General features: G+C 31.0%; 1 protein-coding gene across 3 annotated transcripts in view; it reads right to left on the minus strand.

The window, feature by feature from the left end:
- Positions 1-12,245: 12,245 nt before the first annotated feature.
- The window catches only part of LOC127175465 (gamma-aminobutyric acid receptor subunit pi), a 63,219-nt gene continuing 48,612 nt past the window's right edge, over positions 12,246-26,852 (minus strand). For 2 of the 3 annotated variants that reach the window (XM_051126542.1, XM_051126541.1), the window contains exons 6-10: positions 25,416-25,498; positions 20,399-20,536; positions 18,931-19,083; positions 17,203-17,396; positions 12,246-16,833 (exon numbers count right to left, since the gene is read on the minus strand). In XM_051126542.1, coding sequence (XP_050982499.1) covers positions 16,468-16,833; positions 17,203-17,396; positions 18,931-19,083; positions 20,399-20,536; positions 25,416-25,498 — 934 coding nt within the window. In that variant the 3' untranslated portion in view covers positions 12,246-16,467. Of the gene's footprint in view, positions 16,834-17,126; positions 17,397-18,930; positions 19,084-20,398; positions 20,537-25,415; positions 25,499-26,852 lie in introns of all 3 variants that reach the window. The other variant, XM_051126543.1, reaches the window with a different exon arrangement.

Genomic DNA, 26,852 nt, shown 5'->3' on the forward strand with positions numbered 1-26,852 from the left:
ACTTCTTTAAAAACATTGAAAAACTTTTGACTGGTAGTGTATAAAACAGTGAAATGTGCATGTCTATATATGTGACCCTGGACCACAAACCCAGTCATAAGGGTCAATTTTTTGAAACTGAGCTTTATACAACGTCTGAAAGCTGAGTAAATAAGCTTTCCATTGATGTATGGTTTGTTAGGATACGACAATTTTTGTCCGAAATACAACTATTTGAATATATGGAATTTGAGGGTGCAAAAAAAATCTAAATATTGAGAAAATCACCATTAAAGTTGTCCAGATGAACCTTTTACTAATGCATATTACTAATTAAAAATTAAGTTTTGATAAATTTACAGTAGGAATTTTACAAAATATTTTCATGAAACATGATCTTTAGGTAATTTCCTAATGATTTTTGGCATAAAAGATAGATCAATAATTTTGACCCATACAATGTATTTTTGGCCACTGCTACAAATATACCTGTGCTACTTAAGACTGGTTTTGCGGTCCAGGGTCACATATGTATAATGTATATGAAATGCGTACAATAGTCAAACAGATATTAAATGATCAAATAAAATTGGTGCAATATCCAAACGTTTGTGTCTGTATCCTTACTAGTTGAAATATATTTCAAATGCATTTGTATGCTAAATTGTGTTATGAATTCAAAACCTTCACTTGAGAAATGTTGTAATCCTAAATGCTGAAATTTTGCTAATTTTTTTTCTAATTTTTACCCTGATGCAAACTTTGCCTGAAACGGTGAAAAAATGAATGCATTATGAATATCAATGCTTGGATCACTGAGGGTTGTTTCTTAAAACAGTTTGCATAAATTTCAAAAAGAGACAGATTTTTAGATTTACTCGCCTACTGTGAATGGTCACTTTACAGGTTAAGTCAGAGATTACTGGGCATTTAGAGCTCATTTTATGGATATGTAGGCATTAGTGTGTGTAATATCATGTATGACTCATCCGAGCGTGTGACGTCAGACGGATGAAAGAAACATCAATGATTTAGTGAAAGCGTCTCAAGTTCACACGCTGTTTTCATGCTCTGAACTGCAGACTTTAAGTGCCTCTAGTTTGCTTCAGGCACAAAACCACACAAACCCCACCGTCATCTTCATCAGCGTCATCGACAGCACTGACCTTACGCTTCTACAGCGCTGAAATCATTCTCTCCATTGGGATATTCTTTAATAAACAGCTGTAAGCCTTGAACCGAATCAACCGGCTCTGTGTTCAGTCTTTCAATTGAAACAAAAAAGTATGAGAAAAATCAGTAAAGCAAGATGAACGTCATCAAATGCATTATTGAATGAGAAATGGCAGTACAATATAACCTGTAACTGTAATTTCAATATCTTTTGTCTAAAATGATGGTTTATGTTCGCTATTAAATTGCCGCTCCATGAACTGTCTGTTATCATGAGATTTCGCAGCCGTTCACACGGATTAAAATGACATTTTAACTGCATGAAAACTTTTTTTAAGTGCCTGAAGTATGCCTTTAAACATTTTAAATGTGTGACGTGCAGAAGTGAGATGTTGTGGAAGATCTTTCACATTTCAAACCAATTCTTTTTTCATAAATCGGTATCTATAAACGCCATGTTCCTGTTGTGACAACTTACCCCACATAGTGTGACAACATGCCCCTGCTTTATGTTAATTATCTTTTCCAATGTAAAGTAAATGCTGATTTTTTATTCAGAAAATATAATCAGTGAAGTAAAAAAAAAAAAGTGCGACAACTAACACCAGTCTCCACATCATACATACAGACAGACAGAAAAATAATAAAATAATAATTATATATTAATAATAAAAAATTATTATAAATAATAATAATAATAATAATAATTATTATTATTATTACATAATTAGATGTTAAATAATAATATTTATAATTACTTATACTACTAAATTATTATTAAATAAAATGTTAAAAACTTTTAAAAACTTGTTAAAAATCATTATTTTTTAAATACATTTTAATATATTAAAAATCAATCCATAGTTGAATATTCATGTTCAGCAGCGACATAAATTATTATTTAATAAATTTATTATTATTATTATTATTATTATTATTAAATTCTGAATTATAATTAATGTTGAATTATTAATGTTAATACTGTTATCTATTATTATTATTATTATTATTATTATTATTATTATTATATTATTTAATTTATTTAATCTATTTATTATATTACTATTATATATTATTGTTGTTGTTGTTGTTATTATTATTATTATTTTTTATTTTATTTATTTAATCAATTTATTATATTACTATTATATATATTTATTATTATTGTTATTGTTATTATTATCCAATATATTAATTATTATTATTATTAGTAGTTATTCCTGAATTATCTATATCATTAAGTAATGCTGAATTATTATTATTATTATTATTGTTGTTGATTTTATTTTATATCTTATTATTATTTATTATTGTTTAATATTTAATAGTTGTTATTTTTATTATTATTATTATTATTATTATTATTATTATTATTATTATTATTTTTAATTCAGAATTATTATTATTATTGTTTAATATCTTATTATTATTTAATATTGAATTATTATTATTTAATGCTGAATTATCATTATTATTTTATGTTGACTTAGTATGTAATGTTGAATTTTTATTATTGAATTATTATTATTATTTAATATCTACTTGTTGTTGTTTTTATTATTGTTATTCAATTATTATTATTATTATTATTATTATTGTTGTTATTATTTCATATCTTATTTTTGTTATTGTTATTTAATATTGAATTATTATTATTTAATGTTGACTTATCATTATTATTGTGTAATGTGGAATTTTTATGACTGAATAAAACAATAATAACAACAACAATAATAATAATAATAATAATAATAATAATAATAATAATAATAATAATGGTTATTATTATTATTGATCATCCATCCAGAATGAATCAGTCATGTTCAGCATTAATGTGGTCGCTGCTCTCTGATCATTTGTCATTATAATTGTGAATCTGCATGTTCAGGTTGTGTTTTAGAGGATCTGAATCCTCCTGTAACAGCAAATCAAATCAACAAAAGTCCTGCAGGATCCACAAAGAAACATAAACCGGCAGCACAGGCAGGATCCCGGACAGACCTGCGGCATACGCTTCATAATCCACACAGATGTGTCAAATAATCCAAACACACCGTTTAAGCATCTTAAAATGTTGAGATGTTTTCAGTGTGTGCATGTACAATCATGTTTCATAATGCCATTACTGAAGCCTGAGGAATCAGTGAACTCTGAGCGAACAGCGCCGCCTGCTGGGCCGCAGCAAACACACTCGATCTGGATTAATGTGTGATACTGAGGTTAATTGTCTATTGATTTCATTTCCTGACCTGACTGCCGTCCAGAAACACGTTTAAGCATTTTGGCTGCTTTTCGTTTTATCCCGCAGCGGCCAGAATCAACGAGAGCGACAGATTGAACAGACAATAAAACACGAGCTGCTGAAATGAAGAGACTTACAAAAACAATCATGAAACAAACAATTCATGAACTTCACAAAATGAAATGAAAGACAGAGCCCAGGACTGAAATCTATTTCATATCTCTGTTCCTCCAAGACATAAAAAGAGCAAACTTCTGCTCCTGTAGGTTTCTTCTATGAAAAACCTCAGTATTTTCACATTTTCTGTCTATAGATTTGAAATGAGATCTCAATAAGGCTTCAAACTGTGCTCATGCTTGACATCTGACATCTCAAAATGAACTCAAACATAAACTCAATTTTAATTTGTATTTACTTCCAGTTAGTAATTATAGTGCTTTAAAACTCATGTAAACTATTTATATATATATTTTTAAAAATTGTTTTATTTTATTTTATCTATTGTATTTTTTATTTTAGTTAATTTATTATTCTCAGTTATTTTTACATTTCTGTTCTAATGTTTCATTGTATGAAAATGAGAAGCCTAGGCATTTTGAATTATAATAATAATAATAATAATAATAATAATAATAATAATAATAATAATAATAATAGTAACAGTAACAGTAATAATAATATGAATTGCTTTTACCTTAGTTTTATTTTTTTTATTTCCAGTCGGCAATTTTACTGCTCCAAATTTCTCCAAAAATCTACTTTTTTCTTCTTTTTTTCTTTTACTATTTTTTTTATTACAGCTTCATTACAGTTTGCAAAAATGTTTTAGTTTTAGTTAACAATAACAATTATATTGTATGATAATCAGAAGTTTGCATAATAATAATAATAATAATAATAATAATTAATAATATATTTTTAGCTCATTTTTATTTTTATTTACTTCCAGTTAGTAATTGTACTGCTCCAAATGAAACAAATTAGATGAAAAAAAATGCTTTTTCTTCTATTTTCTTTTTTTTTATTATTATTTTTTACTTCAGCTTCATTTTACTTAGCAAGAATGTTTTAGTTTTAATTTTAATTAACAATAACAACTACATTGTATGAGAAAGAGAATCAGAATTTTGCATGATGATGATGATGATGAATGATAATAATAATAATAATTAATAATAGTAATACATTTTAGCTCAATTTTATTTACTTCCAGTTAGCAATTTTGCTGCTTCAAATTAAACAAATTAGATGAAAAAATCAACTTTTCTTTTCTTTTCTTTTCTTTTTTCTTTTCTTTTCTATTGCAGCTTCATTTCAGTTTTAGTTTGAGTTTTAATTTTAGTTAACAATAACAACGACATTGTATGAGAATGATACATATATATATATATGATGATGATGATGATGATGATGATGATAATAATAATAATAATAATAATAATAGTAATACATTTTAGCTCAATTTTATTTACTTCCAGTTAGCAATTTTGCTTCTTCAAATTAAACAAATTAGGCCTCTAGCCAGGGGTTTCTTTTCTTTTCTTTTCTTTTCCACCCCATCCAGCCAAAGGTCCAGCAATTTATGTTTTTATGTTGATGTTTTTTTTTTAACAATTTTTTTTTATGAGAAATCAACAAGTGTTCTTTTAAATAACGAACTTTTAAAGCCATAAAAAGTATTAAATACTTTAATTAGTATAAGAAAAGTCTAAATTATAATTTCTAGAGGTCTTAAATTTGGAAAGACAAAAATCGCGTTAAATGTGGTAGTCGTTTGAAGCGCGCGTTATCCGCTACAGATCACAGTTCAAACAGCGGCGGAGCGCAAGTTTACTAGAGCAGATGCGTCTCCTCGCGATCACTAAACAGCGCTGTGAGATCCAGAATGAAGCACTTGAATTCGGTGAAGAACACAAAGACACGGCGATTTAAACAGATGAAACAGCGCTGACTAACAGGAGAAACACTGTGTGCAACCATAGTCAGAATAATTTAATATAATGGATTATTTTTACTGTAACACTGACTGCACTATGGTATTGCGGCAGAATTGTGGTACATATCGAACTGTGTTATATTATTATGTAGACATGTATTAAATCTATTAAAGGAGTAATGGAATATAATTACAGTATTTTGTGATTAATAGCGTTTGTGCATTTATACTAAGACCACTGTTCTTCATACAAACACCTAGAAGCCATGTAGTTCATTTTTATACCATGGTATTGAGGTGAATAATTATTTTTAATAATTTCATCATATCAAAATAAGCTTGTTACCATTTTTACAGATGTTACTGTTTTTGATAATGAACATTATCTGAGCTGTAAATCAGGATATCAGTTTAGACATCTTGCTTATTCCATATTAATAATTCTATTTCTGCAGGTCTTTAAAAAAAAGCCAAAACAAAAAGCCTTAAATTTGATTTTAAAAAAACGCTGCATAAAATTCCTTTTTTAATATTTGTATTTTGAAAAGGAGGAAAGACTGCATAGGGCTCAGAGGTTGAAAGGGGCCCAGAATGGGGGCTCAGAAAACTCTGGAAGGGTGTAGCATGGGTCAAGGAAGAACACAGTATATTCTCACCAGGGGCAGTTCTAGAACCGATTTATCAGACTGTCATCAACTTTTTTGTTTGTTCAATTTGCACAATGAACATGGGTTGGATCTCTTAATTTTGAGTTCTTAAAGTACACCAAATGAATGAATTTCACTTTAAAATGTATAAAATTTTCTCCTGGGGGGGCATGCCCCCACACCCCCCTAGAGGGACACACATCCACCCACCATCTATATATGCCTGAGTATAAAGAATGTGTTCATAATATGTCGTTCATTTAATTAACTAACTTATTGCTTTAGGTATTGGTGTATATTTACTGAACAAGGCGATATCTTGGTAAACAGTTTGACAACATTGTAGTAAATATTTTTGGTGAATACAAAAATCATGCTTATTAAGATACTAGCAGACATGATAATACAGCACAAATTGGTGAATGAGTAGTCAACAAAATGAAGTGTTTGAACCTCATAGTTAAATACAAAATGGGTGGGAACTGAAAAGGTCCACTTTTTGGAAAAAAAGAACCCCCCTTCCGCTAGGCTGGCTACGGGCCTGGTATATATATATATATATATCTATATATACATACATACGTATACATACACACACACACACACACATATGTGCGTGCAATTTGAGCTGATGATCTGAGCTGACTGTTTGTACAGCTCTGTGAATCTCCCGAGCAATAAAAGAGCAATCAGACGTGAGTGTCTACACATCTGTGCGTCTAAACGTCACATTAGTGATAAACGCCGTAAGCCGAATCATCTGTCTTTATTAATTTCAGCGATGCTCTCCAACAGATTCATAATTAAAATCCAGTAGAGCAATGATTCCTCAGGTGATGTTTGTCTATAATGTGATTATGACATCAATACGCATAATATCAAGAGTTTTCTGCTCATTATCAGGATCGTTATTTAATCTGTTAGTGTTTAATTAGGCCTAATGAGTGATGCTGCAGTCGTGAGCGTCCCACTACAGTACATTCATACTCCTGATCTGACGACAGACATCAACAAATCATTCTGAAACAATTCATTCAAACACACGTCCATGAATACAAACAGAATAGACTTTCTTGTTTTTATATAAATCTAAATATAAGGACAAACTAACCTAAACCTGTAAAATAATTTTGCATTAAAAAATTAAAAACACTTATATCCTTATAAGCTACAAAAAATAACCACATGGGTACGTTAATGTGTTTTTTTCCAAGTTTCAACTTTGTTTAAATTTTTGTGCTAGATTTCAGAAATGTTAATTTGTTATGACTGACAGAGCTCACACTAGACAACTACATGTAAAGAAACTGTCATTTATTTTATTCATATTAATATTATTATTTGATTAATATTTTGACTTTATTTATTTAATTAAAAGTGTTTTAGTTTTATTTTTACCGGATGATAATAACCCTGTTTCAGCTGTTCCCTTGTATACAAATAATGAGAAAGGTATTTTGCATTTAAAAATGTTCATATTTTATGTTTTATATTTGATATAATATATTTAAAAATACACATTAAATTGTATATTTAAAAAAATCACTATGAGAGTAAGTACACAGTTTTTTCTAATGCAACTTATTTATTTGTTAATACCATAAATAAAATTTTAATAATAACAAAGTTATATAATAATTATATCCTTATTATAAGTTACGAAAAATAATGTTTGTGCCAATTTTCAATTTTGCTTTAATTGTTGCGCTACATTTCAGTAATATTAATTTGTTATGGCTGATAGAGCTCACACTACACAACTACATGTAAAGAAATATTATTATTTGATTAATATTTTGATTTTTGAATACTTTGAGAGTATTTTTTGTAAATTTGTTTTAAGCTTTCATAATTTTTATTTGCTTTTTTTTTTTTTTTTTTTTTTTTTTTTTAATATTTTTTAGGTTTCATTTATTTTCACTTCAGTTTTAGTTTTTAATTAATTCAAGTTAGTAATTTCAGTACTTTAATTAAACGTATTTCATTTATGCACCAAGGCAACATTTTTAATTTTCATTTAGTTTAAAAATGTCAGCTAATATTTATACTTTATTTTATTATATTTAAGCTTTATGTATTCAACTAAAAATGTTTTGATTTTATTTTTAGATGAAGATAATAACCCATTTTGAAAAAAAAAAACATTTTTTTTTATTTTATTTTTTTATTTTATTTCAACTTATTTATTTGTTAATACTATAAATAAAAGATACAATGTTGTGTAATGTGATGCAAAATTAAAATGCTCTTGCTGTTGTTTATTGTCTGTTTGGTTTGGCCACTTCTACAAGGTTTCTGCAGGTTTTATGAATATTTTCCAGTGCAAATGTGAAGCAAAATGACTAAAGACAACTGATTAAAATATACAAAATTAAGTGAGTTTACAATTAAAACAAGAATGAACAACTTTTATTCAATTTCTCAGAAAACAAGACATCTCAGGCAAATTTATCTTGATGTTTGGATGTTTGTACTGGAAAAGAAAACAAAAATATTTAGGAAGATAATTATTTTTGAAAAACAATGCAACATTCAATGGCGATTTAAGACCTTTTTAAAAAGGCAAATGAAGACGTTCTGAGACCTTTTCAAGACCTTGTGCAGAAAATGCAGAAATTCGGTATTTACTCATAATTTTGTCTGCTTAACTTAAACATAGCATGTTTCAAGCAGCACTGCTCTTGACCTCAGTATTATTTAGAGCTGATATCAATATTTAGTACATGCATCTAAACTCAAAATGACAAATACGGACAATTCTGCACTGATTACTTTGAATTCGAACGTTAAAAACCCTTAAAAGTTTACTCATTTCAACTTACCAAACATCATTTGAAGAATTTGTGAAAGAGCAGGTCAGTTCACTCAGTCATTTGAAGTACAGCTTCTGTTTGAAGAGAGAAAGACTGAAATCTCAAACTGTTTGCCAAGCATTTCAATTCAACTACACAAAAGAACAATAAATCATGCACAATGGTGACATCCTAAATGTAGCTTCTGCTCAAATCAGCCATTATTTCTCATGAATGCCAAATGCATATTGATGAACTCAGCTATAAAAACCAGCCGATGCCTTTCATAATGTCTTTTAACTTCCCACAGCTGCGTTATTGAGTGTTGTGATTTTCAAGTTCCTCCAGTAGACTTTCTAGTCTGTTTTCTCAATCTTTGGCACAGTATGGTGATATTCCTTAGTGCTTTCATGAATACAAATAGACATGTTTATCCTAGGTGTTTAATAAAATACGGTAATCACGTAACTTACATGCTGATGCTTCTCCTGTTGTTTTGCGGCTCCCTGACGCTGAACTTCATTATTCGTCTACTGCTCATTCTCAAGAAACCTCACGCTCATTTTCACGCTAAAAGCTGCCATTTCATCTCTCGGCGTCAATCCATTAGTGCTGGAGGAGAGAAATACTGCTGGGACCCTGTCAAACTTGTGTTAGAGTAATTAAGATATTGTAATATGAAATTGTTTATGCTTCAGTGGCTGCCCTTAAACTTTAATTACGATGCATGACGATTGACATCATGAGCAGTCTAATTGTTTCCTTGATCTTTTGAAATAGTTCAGTGTGCTATGAAATCATGCTGGAACTTTCAGAACTCAAAACTTCAGCTGCAAAAAGACTCGCTCTGTTCAGAAACACAAATACATGAACGCACCACTGCACACATTCACATGTTAATCCATATTCAGCAAACTGAACAAGACAAGACGCTATTACTGCTCAACACTGACAGCAGAACATTCAAAATACAGTAAAAGTAACAGCTGTCAATTTAAAAAAGTGTTAATCTAATTAACACATCAAAAACAGTGTTAATCTAATTAAGCAGTTATGAAAGAACCGCTCCAAAGTCCCAATCTTAATTAAAATGATTCGCGATACGTCCTTTGAAGTCCCCATCTGGATCAAATGATTCGCCATACGCGCTTTGAAGTCACGATCTGAATCAAATAATTCACGATATGTGGTTTGAAGTCCCGAACTGAATCAAATGATTCGCGAACACGAACTGAAGTTCCGATCTGAATCAAATGATTCGCCATACGTGCTTTGAAGTCCCGAACTGAATCAAATGATTTGCGAACGCGCACTGAAGTCACGATCTGAATCAAATGATTCGCGAACACGAACTGAAGTTCCGATCTGAATCAAATGATTCGCCATACGTGCTTTGAAGTCCCGAACTGAATCAAATGATTCGCGAACGGGCACTGAAGTCACGATCTGAATCAAATGATTCGCGAACACGAACTGAAGTTCCTATCTGAATCAAATGATTCGCCATACGCGCTTTGAAGTCACGATCTGAATCAAATGATTCATGATATGTGGTTTGAAGTCCCGAACTGAATCAAATGATTCGCAATACGCGCTTTGAAGTCACGACCTGAATCAAATGATTCACGAACACGAACTGAATTCCCAATTGAATCAAATGACTCACGATACGTGCTTTGAAGTCCCGAACTGAATCATTTGATTCGCGAACGCGCACTGAAGTCTCGAACTGAATCAAACGATTCACGAACACGAACTGAAGTCCCGAACTGAATCAAATGATTCGCGAACGCGCACTGAAGTCCCGAACTGAATCAAATGATTAATGAACCCGCTCCAAAGTCCCGAACTGAACCAAATGATTCACAAACCCGAACCGAAGTTCCAAACTGAATCAAATAATTCGCAAACCCGCACTGAAGTCCCGAACTGAATTAACCTTTTTGGCGATACGCACTTTGAAGTCCCGAACTGAATCAAATGATTCACAAACATGCACTGAAGTCCCGAACTGAATCAAATGATTCACAAACGTGCTTTGAAGTCCCGAACTGAATCATTTGATTCGCGAACACGCACTGAAGTCTTGAACTGAATCAAACGATTCACGAACACGAACTGAAGTCCCGAACAGAATCAAATGATTCGCGAACGCGCACTGAAGTCCCGATCTGAATGTAATGATTTACGAACACAAACTGAAGTCCCAAATGGAATCAAACGACTCATGATACGTGCTTTGAAGTCCCGAACTGAATCATTTGATTCGCGAACACGCACTGAAGTCTCGAACTGAATCAAACGATTCACGAACACGAACTGAAGTCCCAAACTGAATCAAATGATTAACGAACCCAAAACGAAGTCCCGAACTGAATCAAAAGATTCACAAACTCGCACTAAAGTCCCGATCTGAATCAACTGATTGGCCATACCCACTTTGAAGTCCCGAACTGAATCAAATGGTTCACGATATGCACTTTGAAGTCCCGAACTGAATCAAATGATTCGCGTACACACTTTGAAGTCCCAAACTGAATCAAATGATTCACAAACCGCGATCCATGCTCTGAAATCCCGATCTGAATAATGATTCACGAACCATCATTTCAGATCAGCAGGAAATAATTCAAATGATTTGTGATATGCAAAGTTCCGGAGTCAAATGTCAAAAGGTTCATCTGTTCCTCTTTTCACATCTAAGCCATGTTTACACAACATTATTTGTACTGGCTTTTCACTTATCTGAAATAAGTGAAAAAAAGGATTATGTTTTCTTAATTGTTGAATTTTGCATGGAAAAGATACAGTATGAGCTTGTGGGGAAAAAAAAATTAAACACTTACTTCCTAGATACATTGTCTTTCAATAATTAAACACTTTCAAATACCTTCTCAGGAATATTGCTATTTTTAACGTCCATCAAAATGGTATAGTTCTGGCATCTTCCAGCAGGTGCTAGTAAGCTGGTCCCTGACCTTTGACCACTGATTCAAGAAGAGCTCAGGGGTCAAGCACTAGGCCCGCTGAACATACGGCCATGAAACTGTAACGCAGTGTAGAAATCAGAAATGAATATCAGAATCACACAAACTGTACTTCAAGCTTGAGAAAGAGTATTATGAAAGCAAATGAGTAATTGCTGTAGACACTCTGAACAAACATTCAAACAATTTGTCGAAATAAGTGTTTATTCATGTATATTTATACAAAACAAAAACATTCTTTGCCCACTGGTAACTGACGCACAAAATAAGTTGTTTTCTGGTTGTTTAGCGCTTCAATAGCCGTCTGAATAGAGCCGTTGTGACCTGGTTGTGTTTTATCTCTGCTCTTGGGTTTTGTTAGTGTATACTCGTTAAAATAAGATGACGAGCTTATTATAGTGCTGTCATGATAATATCTTCTTCAGAGCGCGACACAGAGGTTTACGTTCTTTATTTACTGTATGCAGGGAGGAAAATATCACTCAAGACTCTTAATTACATGTTTTTATTTGAATTATTACTATTAGTGTCATTATTAGCATCATTAGTATAAGCATCATTAAGTAAACATCAAGTAAACATGCAGTATTTACAGTCGTTCTTCAATTACGCTCCATCGTCTATATGCAAATGTTACATTATACACACATATTCACATCAGGATGATCGAGAGGTCCAGATACAAACACAAACAGTCTGGATCTGAGAGATCAGCCCAAAAACAGCGTCTGAAATTCACTGGGATGTCATTATGATCAATAACATGAGGATGATGGAAAATAAACGAAGACATGGACAGCCTTGCCATCAAATACAGATCAGTTTGCAGGTTAGAATTGAAATAGAAGAGCTAAACAAACAGGTTATTGTTTGTTTAAGTAATTGTCGATCTGTTTCAGGTGGATTTCTAGACATATGAAGTCTTTGGCTTACATGTTCAGCACTGTCATCATCATTCTCTTATCGTCCTATTTGCTGGAACAAAGATTATTTATTAGCAATGCATTAAGATTTCACATGAAGTGTGTTAAGCTGCTTTCTAATGTTGTAAATATAATTAAACATTGCAGGGATGCTAATAAAATAAAGTTCATGAACGTCATACATTGGGAATCACTTAAGAAAAATGTTTTCTAATTATTCTAAATACGCATCTGCATTATTTTAGTATTAATGATATAATATTAAATTTTGTATTAATATTTAGAATTAGTTTTTATATTTTCAACTTTCATTTTAGCTAGTTTTAGTAATTTTATTGTTTTGTCATTTTTATTGTATTTCTTCATTTTGTATTTATAGTTGACTTGTTTTAGTACATCAGGTCAAACTAAATGAAAAAGTTTTTAGCTGCAATAAAAAGTTTTATTTCAGGTGACGTTTATTTTAAGTCCTGAAAATGCTTTTTCCCTTTTTTAAGGTTTTAGTTTTAGTTAATGATAATAAACCTGATATGCATATACAGTAAATGATGTGTTATTGCATTAATTCTCAACTTGGCAAATTAAAAACAACCTATAAACAAACACAAAAAAGTCCCATAAATGTAAATTTACAGTCAATATTAATGTAATATTACCCTAAAGTGGTAAAGAAACATGCATTAAATTGTAAATCAAGCACTTGTAGTTTTAAACTTTGAACGGAAGGCATTCGACGTGAAATTAAGGATCCGACTGCATGCCGACGGCAAACGCTCAAAACATCTAACTGAAGCCAATTAAAAGTTACAAAAGTAGCAGATCCATTTCAGAGCATCAACAATCCCAAATAAATAAAAAAAAGGTCCAGAGAGGAAAATCCATCCATTCATTTGATCATTATGACAACAAATGCTAACAAAACCCCAAATCGCAAATAAAAGCATTCACAGCTTAGAAAAGAGCTCTGGATGGTGTTAAAAGGGGGCGATAGTGTGGCACTGCCTGTGCTTGTTTCACCTTAAATTATTTTAAACAAAACACAAGCATTATTTAATAAAATACATTAGTTGAATACTATATTTAAAACCACAACCCAAAGTATTTAATCCAGTTCCGTACAGGCCGTTGATGCATAATCCAAGAGCTTTAATGCACAGAAGCACGTGCCAAAGAAATTCAATGTATTGCAGAGAGTTTTGCCACACGCAGTCCGTGGCTTTTGGTCCATCTTCGTCCTGTATAGAGTCAACAAACACCTCTGAATCATTAAAGCCAAGTCGCATAAAGAGTTTACACGGCCCCTGCGGTCCATCGATCCCGCAATGTGCAAGAAAGCGGCTGAGGCCGGAGGATTTATGAATGCAATAAACAGGGAGCGATGGTTTATGTCTGATCTCAACACCGTAACTCAAACTGGAGAACCACAGACACACGAGGAAGACACGTTAGAGGCGTTACAGTGTGGAAAAAACAGACTGTGAAAGACTAAAGCAGCGCAACTGGTGTGCTTTAAGGGATAGTTCACCTAAACGTCACTATTTACTGACCCTCATGTGTCCAACAGCTTTCGAATTTCATTTACAACTGTGTTTAATTCAAATGAGGCGTATGACTTTTGAAGGAAAGTCATATAGGTCTTTAACAGACATGAGGGTGAGTAAATGACATTGTTTTCCTCTTTGGACGAACTACACCTTTAGGATATCAACTTGTTAGGCCCTTTTTGATCATGTTTTACTGCATGGTACTGTTTCAACAACTCCCAGCTAATGATAATGAACACACACACACAAATGCACATGAAATGCATTGACAGTCCAACAATCACATTCACACACCTTCAAATACTAAAATTGGATGTTTAACTCAACATATGTTAAGATCAGTTAATCACGTGACATGCGGGTAAACAAATTTTTCATTTTTAGTAAGTGATTTTTCAAATTGTTTATCCATTGTCATATTTTTTATGATTTCATTAATTATTATTTTTTATCAAATCCATCATTATTTGCTATTATTGCTGTAACCTCTATTACATTAACATTTACCAAAATTAAATGACGATATTTTAGAAAGGCTGCATTAGATACAAAGTCAGACTAAATAATTATTTGACTACTGATTAAGATTAACGTTATCCAATAGTCCACAGCCTAGATGATTTCAATGGAAACGTTGACTGAATTTTGATTTCACGTTGACTTTAAGATCGAGTCTGCTCATTCTCAGCCATACGTGATGTCAAACTCAGATTTCCAGTAATCTGATGCTGAAATTCACATGCATTTTCCTCAATTTATCTTTAGTTGTTCAGAGGATTTAATCATGGGAATCACTGTGGAGATCCAGACGCTGACGCTGATGCTATAATTGAGATTTATATATGGAACAACAAGGATACTGAACACGTCTCCTTGCTATTTTAAATAATGCAAGTTCAATGCAGGTTAATCTCTGTATAACAGCATCTGTAGCATATTAAAGCTGGTAAACACTCCAACTTTCACACAATAAACAGACAGACATTTGCCATACAGAAAGCGACTCATAGGAATTATGCTCCTAAGTGTATCCACCTAGAAAAGTAATCCACTCCAAGAATGACAAATAATAGGAGGGATTTACTGAACAATTCAAAAAGTTGACATTTTCTTTTAACTGTTGCTTTGTTTACTGCCATTGTAAGTATTGTGGTAAATGTAGTAATGGAGATTATAGCACAAATGCTGATGATAGATAGATGTGTATTGGCAGATATCATTCTAAATAATCTGATATCGGTATCGGCAGATATCCTTCTGAGTAATCAGCTGTTGTGTCATCAGATCTCATTCTGAATAATCAGCTTATCAGAATCAGCCGATATTACTTGGAATAATCTGCTATTGGTATCGGCAGAAAACATACAGAATAACCAGATAATTAGTATCAGCAGATATCATTCTGAATAATCAGATTATCGTATCGGCAGATATTCTGAAAAATCAGATTATCGGTATCGGCAGATATCATTCTGAATAATCAGATTATCAGTATCGGCAGATATCATTCTGAATAATCAGATTATCGTACTGGCAGATATCATTCTGAGTAATCAGATTATGGTATTGGCAGATATCATTCTGAGTAATCAGATTATCAGTATCGGCAGATATTCTTAATAATCAGGTTATCAGAATCAGCAGATATCATTCTGAATAATCAGCTATCGGTAGGTGTCATCCTGAATAATCAGATTATCAGAATCAGCAGATATCATTCTGAATTATCTGCTATTGGTATCGACAGATATCATTCTGAATAATCAGATTATCAGTATCGGCATATCATTCTGGATAAGTAGATTATCGCATCGGCAGGTATCATTTGGAATAATCAGCTATCGGTATCGGCAGATATCATTCTGAATTATCAGATTATCAAAATCAGCAGATATCATTTTGAATAATCAACTATCGGTATCGGCAGATTTAATTCTGAATAATCAGATTATAAGAATCAGCAGATATCACTCTGAATAATCAGCTATTGATCAGCTATTGGTAGTTATTTTGGATAACCAGATTATCCGAATCAGGAGATATCATTTTGAATAATCAACTTTCAGTATTAATAGATATCATTCTGAATAATCGGCTATCATCATCATCAGCTGAAAAATTTAATAATGATGCAACCCTAATTATTCTCCTTCACTGTTGAGTCTGTACTGGTCTTTCAGACACACACACACACACACTGTCACACTTACTAACACACAGAAATGATTCAACATGATGCGCTGGTTAAAAGTACAGGTAATAGGTCCAGTAGAGCAGATTCACGATGATGAACGACAGAGGGAAGGTTAACCGTGAGTAATTGTCTATATAATGTGGGTTTTCCACATGACAACAGTTAATGGATCTCAAGATCTTCCTCAGGACAGAGATGTTTTTGGCACAGCGGCTAAACAGCTCAGACGGGACCTCAGCGGTCTTGGGTTCGCTGGTGGTCGGGCTGGAGGGCGCAAGACCTGGCTCTCCGGCGGCGGTGGCCGTGGGTGCAGGAGACGGAGAGTCTTTGCGCCGCTTGAGCCGAGAGGAATTGCTGGCGATGGTGGTGACGATGCCGTTCATCTCCTCCTCACAATCGTGCATGTGATGACCGTACTGACAGAGAAACACAGAGACCAGAGAAAATCAGCAATGAATTCAACATGAAAATAAATCAGACCAAAAGTATGATGAGAGGATGTCAGCAATAAATGATGAATACAATGATGATGACAGTAACAATAATGACTATAATTTGGACCCTCAGGGCATCCATAGATACAGGTGACTTTTTTTCTTCAGTAGAACAATAAACTGAACATTACTTACATAATTATCCAAAATACAAACCTGACGGTAAGTAATTTTACAATTTTTTTGTTTTAAGGTGCACTAATAATGATGCTTACCTTTGAAAACAGCACAGACGATGATGAACACACTATGATGATGATGATGATGAAGGCAAAGAGGTTCCTCTCTTACCATAAGTGCGCTGTTGCAGTCGGGGTGGTGTAGAGTGCAGAAGTGGGCCACGGCGTACTCTATCAGCGCTCCAAAGATGAAGCTGAAGCAAATACCCAGGTACACATCAATGGCCTTGATGAAGCAGTTGGCATTGGGCAGAGACGTCCGTGCGCCCATCATCAGCGTGGTCATCGTCAGGACGGTCGTCACACCTGTAACACGCACCAATAACACACAAGCTCAGCTGAGACGCTCGACTGCCCAGTGCTCAACTCTCATAAGGAAATCAGCTTTTGCTTTTATTATATTGGATGTTTGGTTGTTTGGATGTTCCGAGTGGTTACTACTCTCAAATAAAAAATGGTGTGGGATTTACTTTGAAACAATTTTCACTCTGAAATTGTTAGTAAACAAAGAACTGATAAGTAGCACACTGAATCCTATAAAAATGAAATTATGAACTAGAAACCCTGAAATATTATTTTCTTTTAAACTCCAACCGACTCCAGTTATTTTTGTTTCATATACAACTTCCTTACATATTTTATTTTTCCAAAATATAAATCAAACCACCAATGAAACGTGCAACCACACCTAAAAATACATTTAAAATGACAAAATCTGTGCAGAAAATGTGCTTAAATAATGTTTTCATGGGAAATACATTTCATAATTGCAAAAATAAATAAATATAAAATTAAACTAAATCAAATTAAAATTAAAACAAACAAACAAATAAATAAATAAAGAAAAAAAGAAAAAAAAAAACATATTATGTTTATCTGAAAGATTGTGCAAATAATTTTCTTTAGAAAACCTATGCCATAGAGCAGAATTTGGGACAAAATGTAAGCACATGTAAGCAACAAATGTAAGCATTAAATCATCATTTAATGAAAAATATATTTAAAAATTGCAAAATAACTTTACATTATGTCCATATGAAACACAGTGCAAATAATTCTCATTGGAAAATTTGTGCAAAAAAATATCTGGCCTTTAACACTTTGGGACAAAATATGCTTAAATCATTATTTCATGAAAAATATACTTGCAAGCTGAAAATGAACTGCAAAACTGTTATGTTTTTATGAAAGATCGTATAAACAATTATTTTTGAAAAAAACTTTTAAAAAAAGCCTATTTTATTTTTCTAAAATATATATCACACAGGCAATGAAACACGTAACCGCACCTAAAAATACACTTAAAAATGTCAAAATAGTGCGGGAAAATCTGGCCTTTCAAAATTTGGGATTAAATTATGTTTTCATGAAAAATAAATTTAAAAATTGCAAAAATAAATAAATAAATAAAAATGGAAAAAAGACAAAAAAAAAAGGGGGGAAAACCCTCCTGCATATAATGTTTATTTGAAATATTGTGCAAATAATTTTCTTTGGAAAACCTATGCCATAGATCAGAATTTGGGACAAAATGTAAGCACATGTGAGCACCAACTGTAAGCATTCAATCATCATTTAATAAAAATATAATTAATTTTAAAATTGCAAAATAACTTTACATTATGTTCATATGAAAGATGAAAATTTGTGCAAAAAATATCAAAATATGCTTAAATCATCATTATTAAAAATATACTTGCAAATTGAGAATGAACTGCATGTTATGTTTTTATGAAAGATTGTGTAAATAATTCTATTTGGAAAATCTGAATGACTTGTCTTTACATATTTTATTTTTCCAAAATATAAATCACACAGCCAATGACACGCATAACTGTACCTATGCAGATGCGAGCGGGGACGGATGATTGACTGATCCAGAAAGAGACCCAGGACAAAACCACCAGCAGGCTGGACGGCACGTATGTCTCCAGAATGAAGTACAGGATGCTCCTCTTCAGCTCGAAATGAAAGATCAGCTTGGGATAATTTCCTGGGAAGAGAAACAGAGTCTTTTCAAAGTGATATAAAGCACTGATGCTGTCAGTCCAAATAAAAATCTTCAAGACCACCAATAAAACTGGAGATTAGGACGTTATTGTGGCTGTCACTACAGCAGTCAGCTGCAGAATGCGTTTGTCATTCCCGTAAATTACTGAACAGAACGCGATTAAGCACTAAAAGGTGAATCTACACCCAAATTTAGCTGCAGTGTATACTTCGCCTAGGGGAACACAGCCTAAGGGGCACAACCTAACACTTTTTGACTTTCTTAGTTTGTGGGGTTCAGAGTATAATTTTTTATCCACATTAATTTCACACTTGTCTAGTACAAATATGTCATTTTGTTTCATAGTTACAGTGTATACGTTTTTCATTATTTACTTCAAAAGAATAGAAGTGAAATGTAACAAAACAATGTAACAAAAAGCTCCGTAGATTGTAACATTGTAACATTTGAGGGCACTTTGTAACATGACCATATGAGAACTTTAAATGTTATCTGATCTACTGAAAAAAATATGCAAGACAAACTAAAATATTTAACTAACAAAAATAAAATAATAAAAAATATTAACTTTTCAAATAAAATAATGGTGTTTTTTAAGAAATAAAAATAATCTAATTTTGGAGTTTGACAGTGGACACACTGCAACCATGTGTGGGACGGCACTGATCGCAACACGAATCATTATCAAGCGATTAATCGCACGCAAAATAAAAACCTGAGTTTGCCTAATATATATGTGTGTACTATGTGCAATTATTATGTATATATAAATACAAACAAACACATTCATGTATATATTTAAGAAATGTTTTTGAGTATACGTATTTATTATAATTTTTATATAATTTATATTGTATATAAATAAAAATATTTTTACATAAATAACATATTTCTCTTAAATGTATACATTAATTTGTGTATTTATATGTACATCATAATAACACAAAGTACAAACACATTTATTAGGCAAACTCAAACTTTTATTTTGTACGCAATTAATCTTGATTAATCGTGATTAACTGTTTGACAGCCCTAATTCAGACATTCAGAAAAACACTCCCCTCCATCCTGAGATGAAAAATGTATTTCAGCCAGAAATGTACTTTCACTATGGCAAATTAAAGATTCGGCAATATCATCAAAAGATTTTGGAATTTTGCCGCACTATTTCCGAGTGTTGATATGGTTGATTTGCTCACAAAGCAATAATAAACAACAAACATGGTGATTTCAGAGTCATTTCTGATGAAACAGGTGTTATTTGGTGTAACTGCAGTGTGTTTGTGGTCTTGTGTACCTGTCTCATATACGGCCTCAGACACAGAAGTGTAATGATCCTCTACGGTGTACTGAGCCAGTTTCAGCGTGTCCAAACCGCTCACAGACTCGTTCCCACGCGCCCAATAAAACATCACGTCATTGATGTTATAACCCCCTGTCAACAGACAAACAGCATTAATCACATGAGAAATAAATCAGATATGTCTTGTCATATTCATCATAATTGCATGCTCAATTCACCCTTGAATACTACGATATTCTATGTAAATATTACACAGAAAATGTGCAACTACCATTCAAAGTTTAGAGTTGGTAAGATTTGTAAAAGTCTCTTCTGCTGACCAAGGTGACATTTATTTGATCCAAAATACTTTAAAAATGTTAAAATATTATTAGAATTTGATACAGGTTTTTCTATGTGAATCTCTGTTAAAATGTAATTTATTTCTGTGATGCGCAGCTGAATTTTCAGCATCATTACTCGTCTTCAGTGTCACATGATCCTTCAGAAATCATTCTAATATGTTGCGTTGCTGCTGAACAGACATTTCTGATTATTATCAATGTTGAAAACTATGAATATTTTCGTAGAGATTGTGAAATATTTCGTCATCACAGATGAATAGAAAGTAAAGAACAGCATTTATTTGAAATAGAAATATTTTGTTACATTATTAATGTCTTTACTCTCACTTCAGATCAATCTGATGCATCCTTCATGAATAAAATGATTACTTCCATTCAAAAAAAAAAAAAACAACGTTGTCCCCAAACTTTTGAACATTAGGTGTATTTGTTTAAATATTAATCAGTTCTCACACTTTCTTTGAACAGTTAAAACAAAACTTCAAATGTTAATGCTAAAGCAAAGATGAAAAACTAGAAGTTTAATTTTTTTTTTTTTTTTTGTAGTTTTATATTCAGACAAAATATTGTGAAATTTGATGTTATTATGAACAAGAGAAGATAATTTGATGCATGCAAGTCAGTTTTGGACTGATCTGATAAAGGACACACTGTGAACAAATTGTGAAAATTTATATTTATTTACATATTCAGCTATTAACCATTATATATTCATATTTTAATATGTAGGTGATTTTATCAGATAAGTGCATTTATAAAATAAATAAAATAAAATAAAATAAAATAATAAAATAATTGGGGAAAATATCATGTTATTATGTTTATATGAAATATAAAAAAATATTTGGAAAATCTATACTACAGATCAGAAAATATATTTTTTTTAAATATTAAAAAAATATATATATTTTATATTTTTATGACAAATAAATTGAAAATTGCAATACAATTGCAATTAAATTAAATAAAGATTTTTTTTTTTTTTTGCATATTATGTTTATATGATTGTGCAAATAATTTTCTTTGGAAAAAAAAAACTATACTATAGATCAGAATTTGGGACAAAATGTGGTTAAATCATTTCTGGAAAAACTGGAATGTGGGAGAAAATGTGCTCATATAATCTTTCTATGAAAAATAAATGAGTTAAAAAATGCAAACAATTGCAATACAATTAAATGCAAAAATAAATAAAATAATTGAAAAAAAATCCTGCATATTATGTTTAGATGTAAATTTGTGCAAATAATTCTCTTTGGAAAATCATATTTTAATGTGTAACTGACATCAGATAAGTGTCCACATGTATGAGTGTGTAATATCAGTATGTGTCCTCTTGGTGGCGCTGTGTGACAGTGATCAGATGCTGTGAATCTGTGAGATGTGTATTTTGGATCATGAACGTGTGTTTGTCCCGTGTGCTCACTCAGACTCCCCGAGGACAGAATCGGCACATGCCGGGAGAGACGAGCGTTTCTAATCACACACACGACTGTGAGTCACTGCGGTCTCACATTATATATCTGTACAGTAAACCGTGATTGAGAAAGATTTGCAATTAAGACATGCAATATGCTGCACTGCAGAAACAACAGCAGGGAGAGGCTTCTGCGGTTCACCGCGTGGCACATGAATATGACGTTCAGATGACAGGCCATAATTCAAAGAGACTTAAAACCCTCATTTGAAACAAAGCCTCCTTTGAACGTCTCAATCCACCACGGAGAATCTTTGATTGTGCCGGTCTCACGGTTTCTGTCACCGTCATATAAATATCTGAGCTTCAGAAGCGTTCAACCTGTACGTTGACATGAAACTGAATATTGTGCATTTCCAAAAATAACATTTCCTGGAGAAAGTCAGATTGCATGTAATGTCTGTCAAATGCATGGGTGGTTTGATGTTCAAAATGAGCAGATTTGCCATTTGTGTTCAGACAAGTGATGTAAAACTTTAGGAAGAAATCTGTGACAGCTTGCTGGATCTGGTCTCATGCAACGGTGTTTACTTCATGCTGCTACTTCCAGGTGTTTTCTTAAAAATGCACAAAGCAATTATAGTGATCAGTGTGCAAAAGACATTATTTCTAAACTTGCTGTGAAAAATACAATTAAAGCTGTCGAGAGAAAAAAAAAAACTGTTCATATGAAGGATTGTACAAATAATTCTCATTGGAAAATCTGTGAAAAATTTAACAAAATGTGCTTAAATCATAATTTCATGAAAAATAGGTTTAAAAACAAAAACAAAACCAAACAAAACTTATAATTATGGAACAATTGTACATAATATAATTTTTTAATGAACAATAAATTTTAAAACTGCATTAAAATAAAACTGCAATAAAATAAAATAATTACCAAAAAAAAAAAAATAAATAAAAAATAAAAAAACTCTGCATATTATCTAACAGTATGAAAAACTGTGCAACAAATTTTCTTTGTAAAATCTATGCCACTGACCAGAATTTGGGACAAAATATGCTTAAATGATCATTTAAACAAACAAACAAACAAACAAAACTTATGATTATGGAAAAATTGTGCATAATTCTCTTTGGAAAATCTGTGTGAAAAAATCTGGCCTTTCAGAATTTGGGAGAAAATGTGCTTAATATTTTTTATGAACAATACATTTAAAAACTGCAATAAAATAAAACTGCAATAAAATAAATATTTGCAAAAAAAAAAAAAAAAAAAAAAAAAAAAAACTCTGCATATTATCTAACTATATCAAAAATTGTGCAAAAACAAACAAACAAACAAACAAAACTTATGCTTATGGAAAAGAATTGTGCATAGTTTCAAAACTGCAATAAATAAATGAATGAAAAAAACCCCTTGCATATTAGGTTTATCTGAAAGACCTTGGAAAATCTGTGCAAAAATATCTGGCCTTTAACAATTTGGGACAAAATGAAAAATATTCTTGCAAACTGAAAAAGAACTGCACATTATGTTTTTATGAACAATTAATTAAATAATTCTTCTTAGAATTTCTGTGCAAAAAATCTGGAACTTGGGAGAAAATGTGCTTAAATAATATTTTTTTTAATGAACAATACATAAAAAAACTGCAATAAAACTGCAATAAAACTGCAATAAATAAAAATAAAATAAAATAAAAACTCTGCATATTATATAACTATATGAAACATTGTGCAAAAACAAACAAACAAACAAAACTTATGATTATGGAAAAATTGTGGATAATTCTCTTTGGAAAATGTGTGAAAAAAAATCTGGCCTTTCAAAATTTGGGAGAATTTGGGAGAAAATGTGCTTAATATTTTTTTTTAATGAAAAATACATTTCAAAACTGCAATAAATAAATAAATGAAAAGAAAAAAAAAAAACCTTTAGGTTTATCTGAAAGACTGTGCAAATAATTTTCGTTGGAAAATCTTTGCAAAAATATCTGGCCTTTAACAATTTGGGACAAAATGTGCTTAAACCATCATTTCATGAAAAATATTTTTGCAAACTGAAAAAGAACTGCACATTTTTATGAACAATTGTGTAAATAATTCTTAGAATTTCTGTGCAAAAAAATCTGGAATTTGGGAGAAAATGTGCTTAAATAATATTTTTTTAATGAACAATACATTTGCAATAAAATAATAAAATAAAATAAATAAAATAAAATAATTATCTTTATATGAAAAATTGTTTTCATATAAAGATAAAGTTGTTTTTTTTTTTTCCTATGCTATTTCTATGCCAGACTGGAATTTGGGACAAAATGTGCTTAAATCATCATTTAATGAAAAATATATTTAAGAATTGCAAAATAACTGTGCATTATGTTTATATAAAATATTGTGCAAATCAATTTTCTTTGGCAAATGTGCACAAAAATTACTATTTGGGGCAAAATTGTCTTTAAAATACTGTCACATTTCATAAAAAAACTCCTAATGTTCCTGAAAACAGGCTGCAGTGTGTGCATGTAAAATGCATTAAGAAACCTTATTTTGTCTTATGTTTTCTGAAGTGACCCAGACATTCTTGAAATTCAGCCATGTGTGTCTGCTAGCAGCACCGTGTGGATTCATTAGAGAAGGACTGTGTGGATGGTGGGTGAGACAGACATTCAGAGACTTCAGAAGCTCCTCTAACCCTCCTTCTCTTCATGCCGCCGCTCTTACATAAGCACGAGCAGAAGACGTGGAAGAGATCCACATCCAAAACTCACAGGCGGCGAGAGAAGAACGACAAGATCAGAGAGCGGCAGACGGGCGCAGAGATAAAGAGAAGAGGAAGATAAAGTCAGCAAGAACAGAAAGCAGCTTCAGGGGCCGAACCACAGCAAATCAGCTTCCACGGGAAACTAAATTGACCCAAATCTGGTGGCTGTCACACACATCAAACACTTCTGAGGAGCATCTTGGACTGATTTCTGTCTGTCTGTAATATTTGTTTATATAAATGATCTTATGCAACCTCACATCAGAGATCTGCGTCGCACGCAAGCGCGGAAAGTAAACAGGAGTAATGTGGCGTGTTTGGATGCAACTGCGTGTTCTTATAAAATATGAAACAGCGTGAATATGAAACATTGTGCAGCTATATGAGTACACATGTCATAAACAAGAGCCCAAAAACGTCAGCTTGTTGCCAGAGCAACACTTGGGGAAGCAAAAGATGGAAATGTGTGAGTTTTCTTACAGCTCTCCAGTTGTAAGGTGCACGTCTGTTTGTCCATGGGATATTTGGTCAGATCCATGTTGCAGGCCACTGTCGTGGTGATCCTACACACAAAAACACAGTTTAGATTACGTCTTATAAACGCTGACATGTTCTCATTGCTTCTGATATTTAATGATAGATAAAGATGCACAGGTGCATAACATCCCATCCGTATTCAGTATTTTAGTCTTGCTTTCCAGTAGAAATATCTAATCATAATAACAATAATAAAACATAATTATTTAAACTGTATTATTATTATTATTATTATTATACATTTTATATTATTATTTTATTGTTTATTTTTACTTATAATTATTAATAATGTAAAAAAAAATAAATTAATAACTATAAATATTTTAATTAATAAATCAATAACAACAAATTATTTTAATTTATTTATTTTGTAATTTTTTATTATTTATTTACATTACTAAATAAATACCAACTAAACACACTCAAAACATTTAAAGAAAAAATAATGCAGACTTATTTATTTTGAATTTATTATTATTGTTACACAATTTATATTATGTATTTTTATTATTTTATTATTTATTTTTACTTTTAATTATTAATAATGTAAAAATTAAATTAATAACTATAAATATTTTAATTCATGAATAAATTAATAACAACAAACAATTTGTAATGTATTTATTTTGTAATCTATTATTATAATTATTATTATTAGTATTACTACTACTATCATCAATATTATTATTATTATTATTATTATTATTATTGTTATAAAATTTATATTATGTATTTTTATTCTTATTTTATACTGTATTTTTACATTTAATTATTAATAATGTAAAAAAAAAAAAAAACGCTAATGAATAGCTATAAATAAGCTGCACAGGCTCATAACATGCCATCCATAATCAGTATTTAGTCTTGCTTGCAGTAGAAATATCTAATGATAATAAATAGTAATAATAATAGTAATAATAATAATAATAATAATATATAATATATAATATAATAATAATATGACAAAACATAATTTATTATTTAACATTATTATTCAATTTATATTATGTATTTTATTATTATTTTATCATTTATTTTTACTTTTGTAAATATTAATAAACTAAATAAATAAAATATAATATAATAAAATTTATAAATATAATAAAAATAAACAAATTAATAACTATAAATATTTTGAATGAATTATTAAACAAATTAATAACAACAAACAATTATTTATTTATTTTGTAATTTATTATTATTATTATTATTATTATTATTATTACTAAAAAACAACTAAACACACATCCTCAAAACATTTGGAAAAGAAAATTCAGACTTATTTATTTTGAATTTGTCATTATTATTATTATTATTATTATTATTATTATTATTAACTTTAAAACATTTTGATTTTAGTAATAATAACAGTAATAATAA

This window comes from Labeo rohita, chromosome 13 (assembly GCF_022985175.1).
Source record: "Labeo rohita strain BAU-BD-2019 chromosome 13, IGBB_LRoh.1.0, whole genome shotgun sequence".
Taxonomy (NCBI): domain Eukaryota; kingdom Metazoa; phylum Chordata; class Actinopteri; order Cypriniformes; family Cyprinidae; genus Labeo; species Labeo rohita.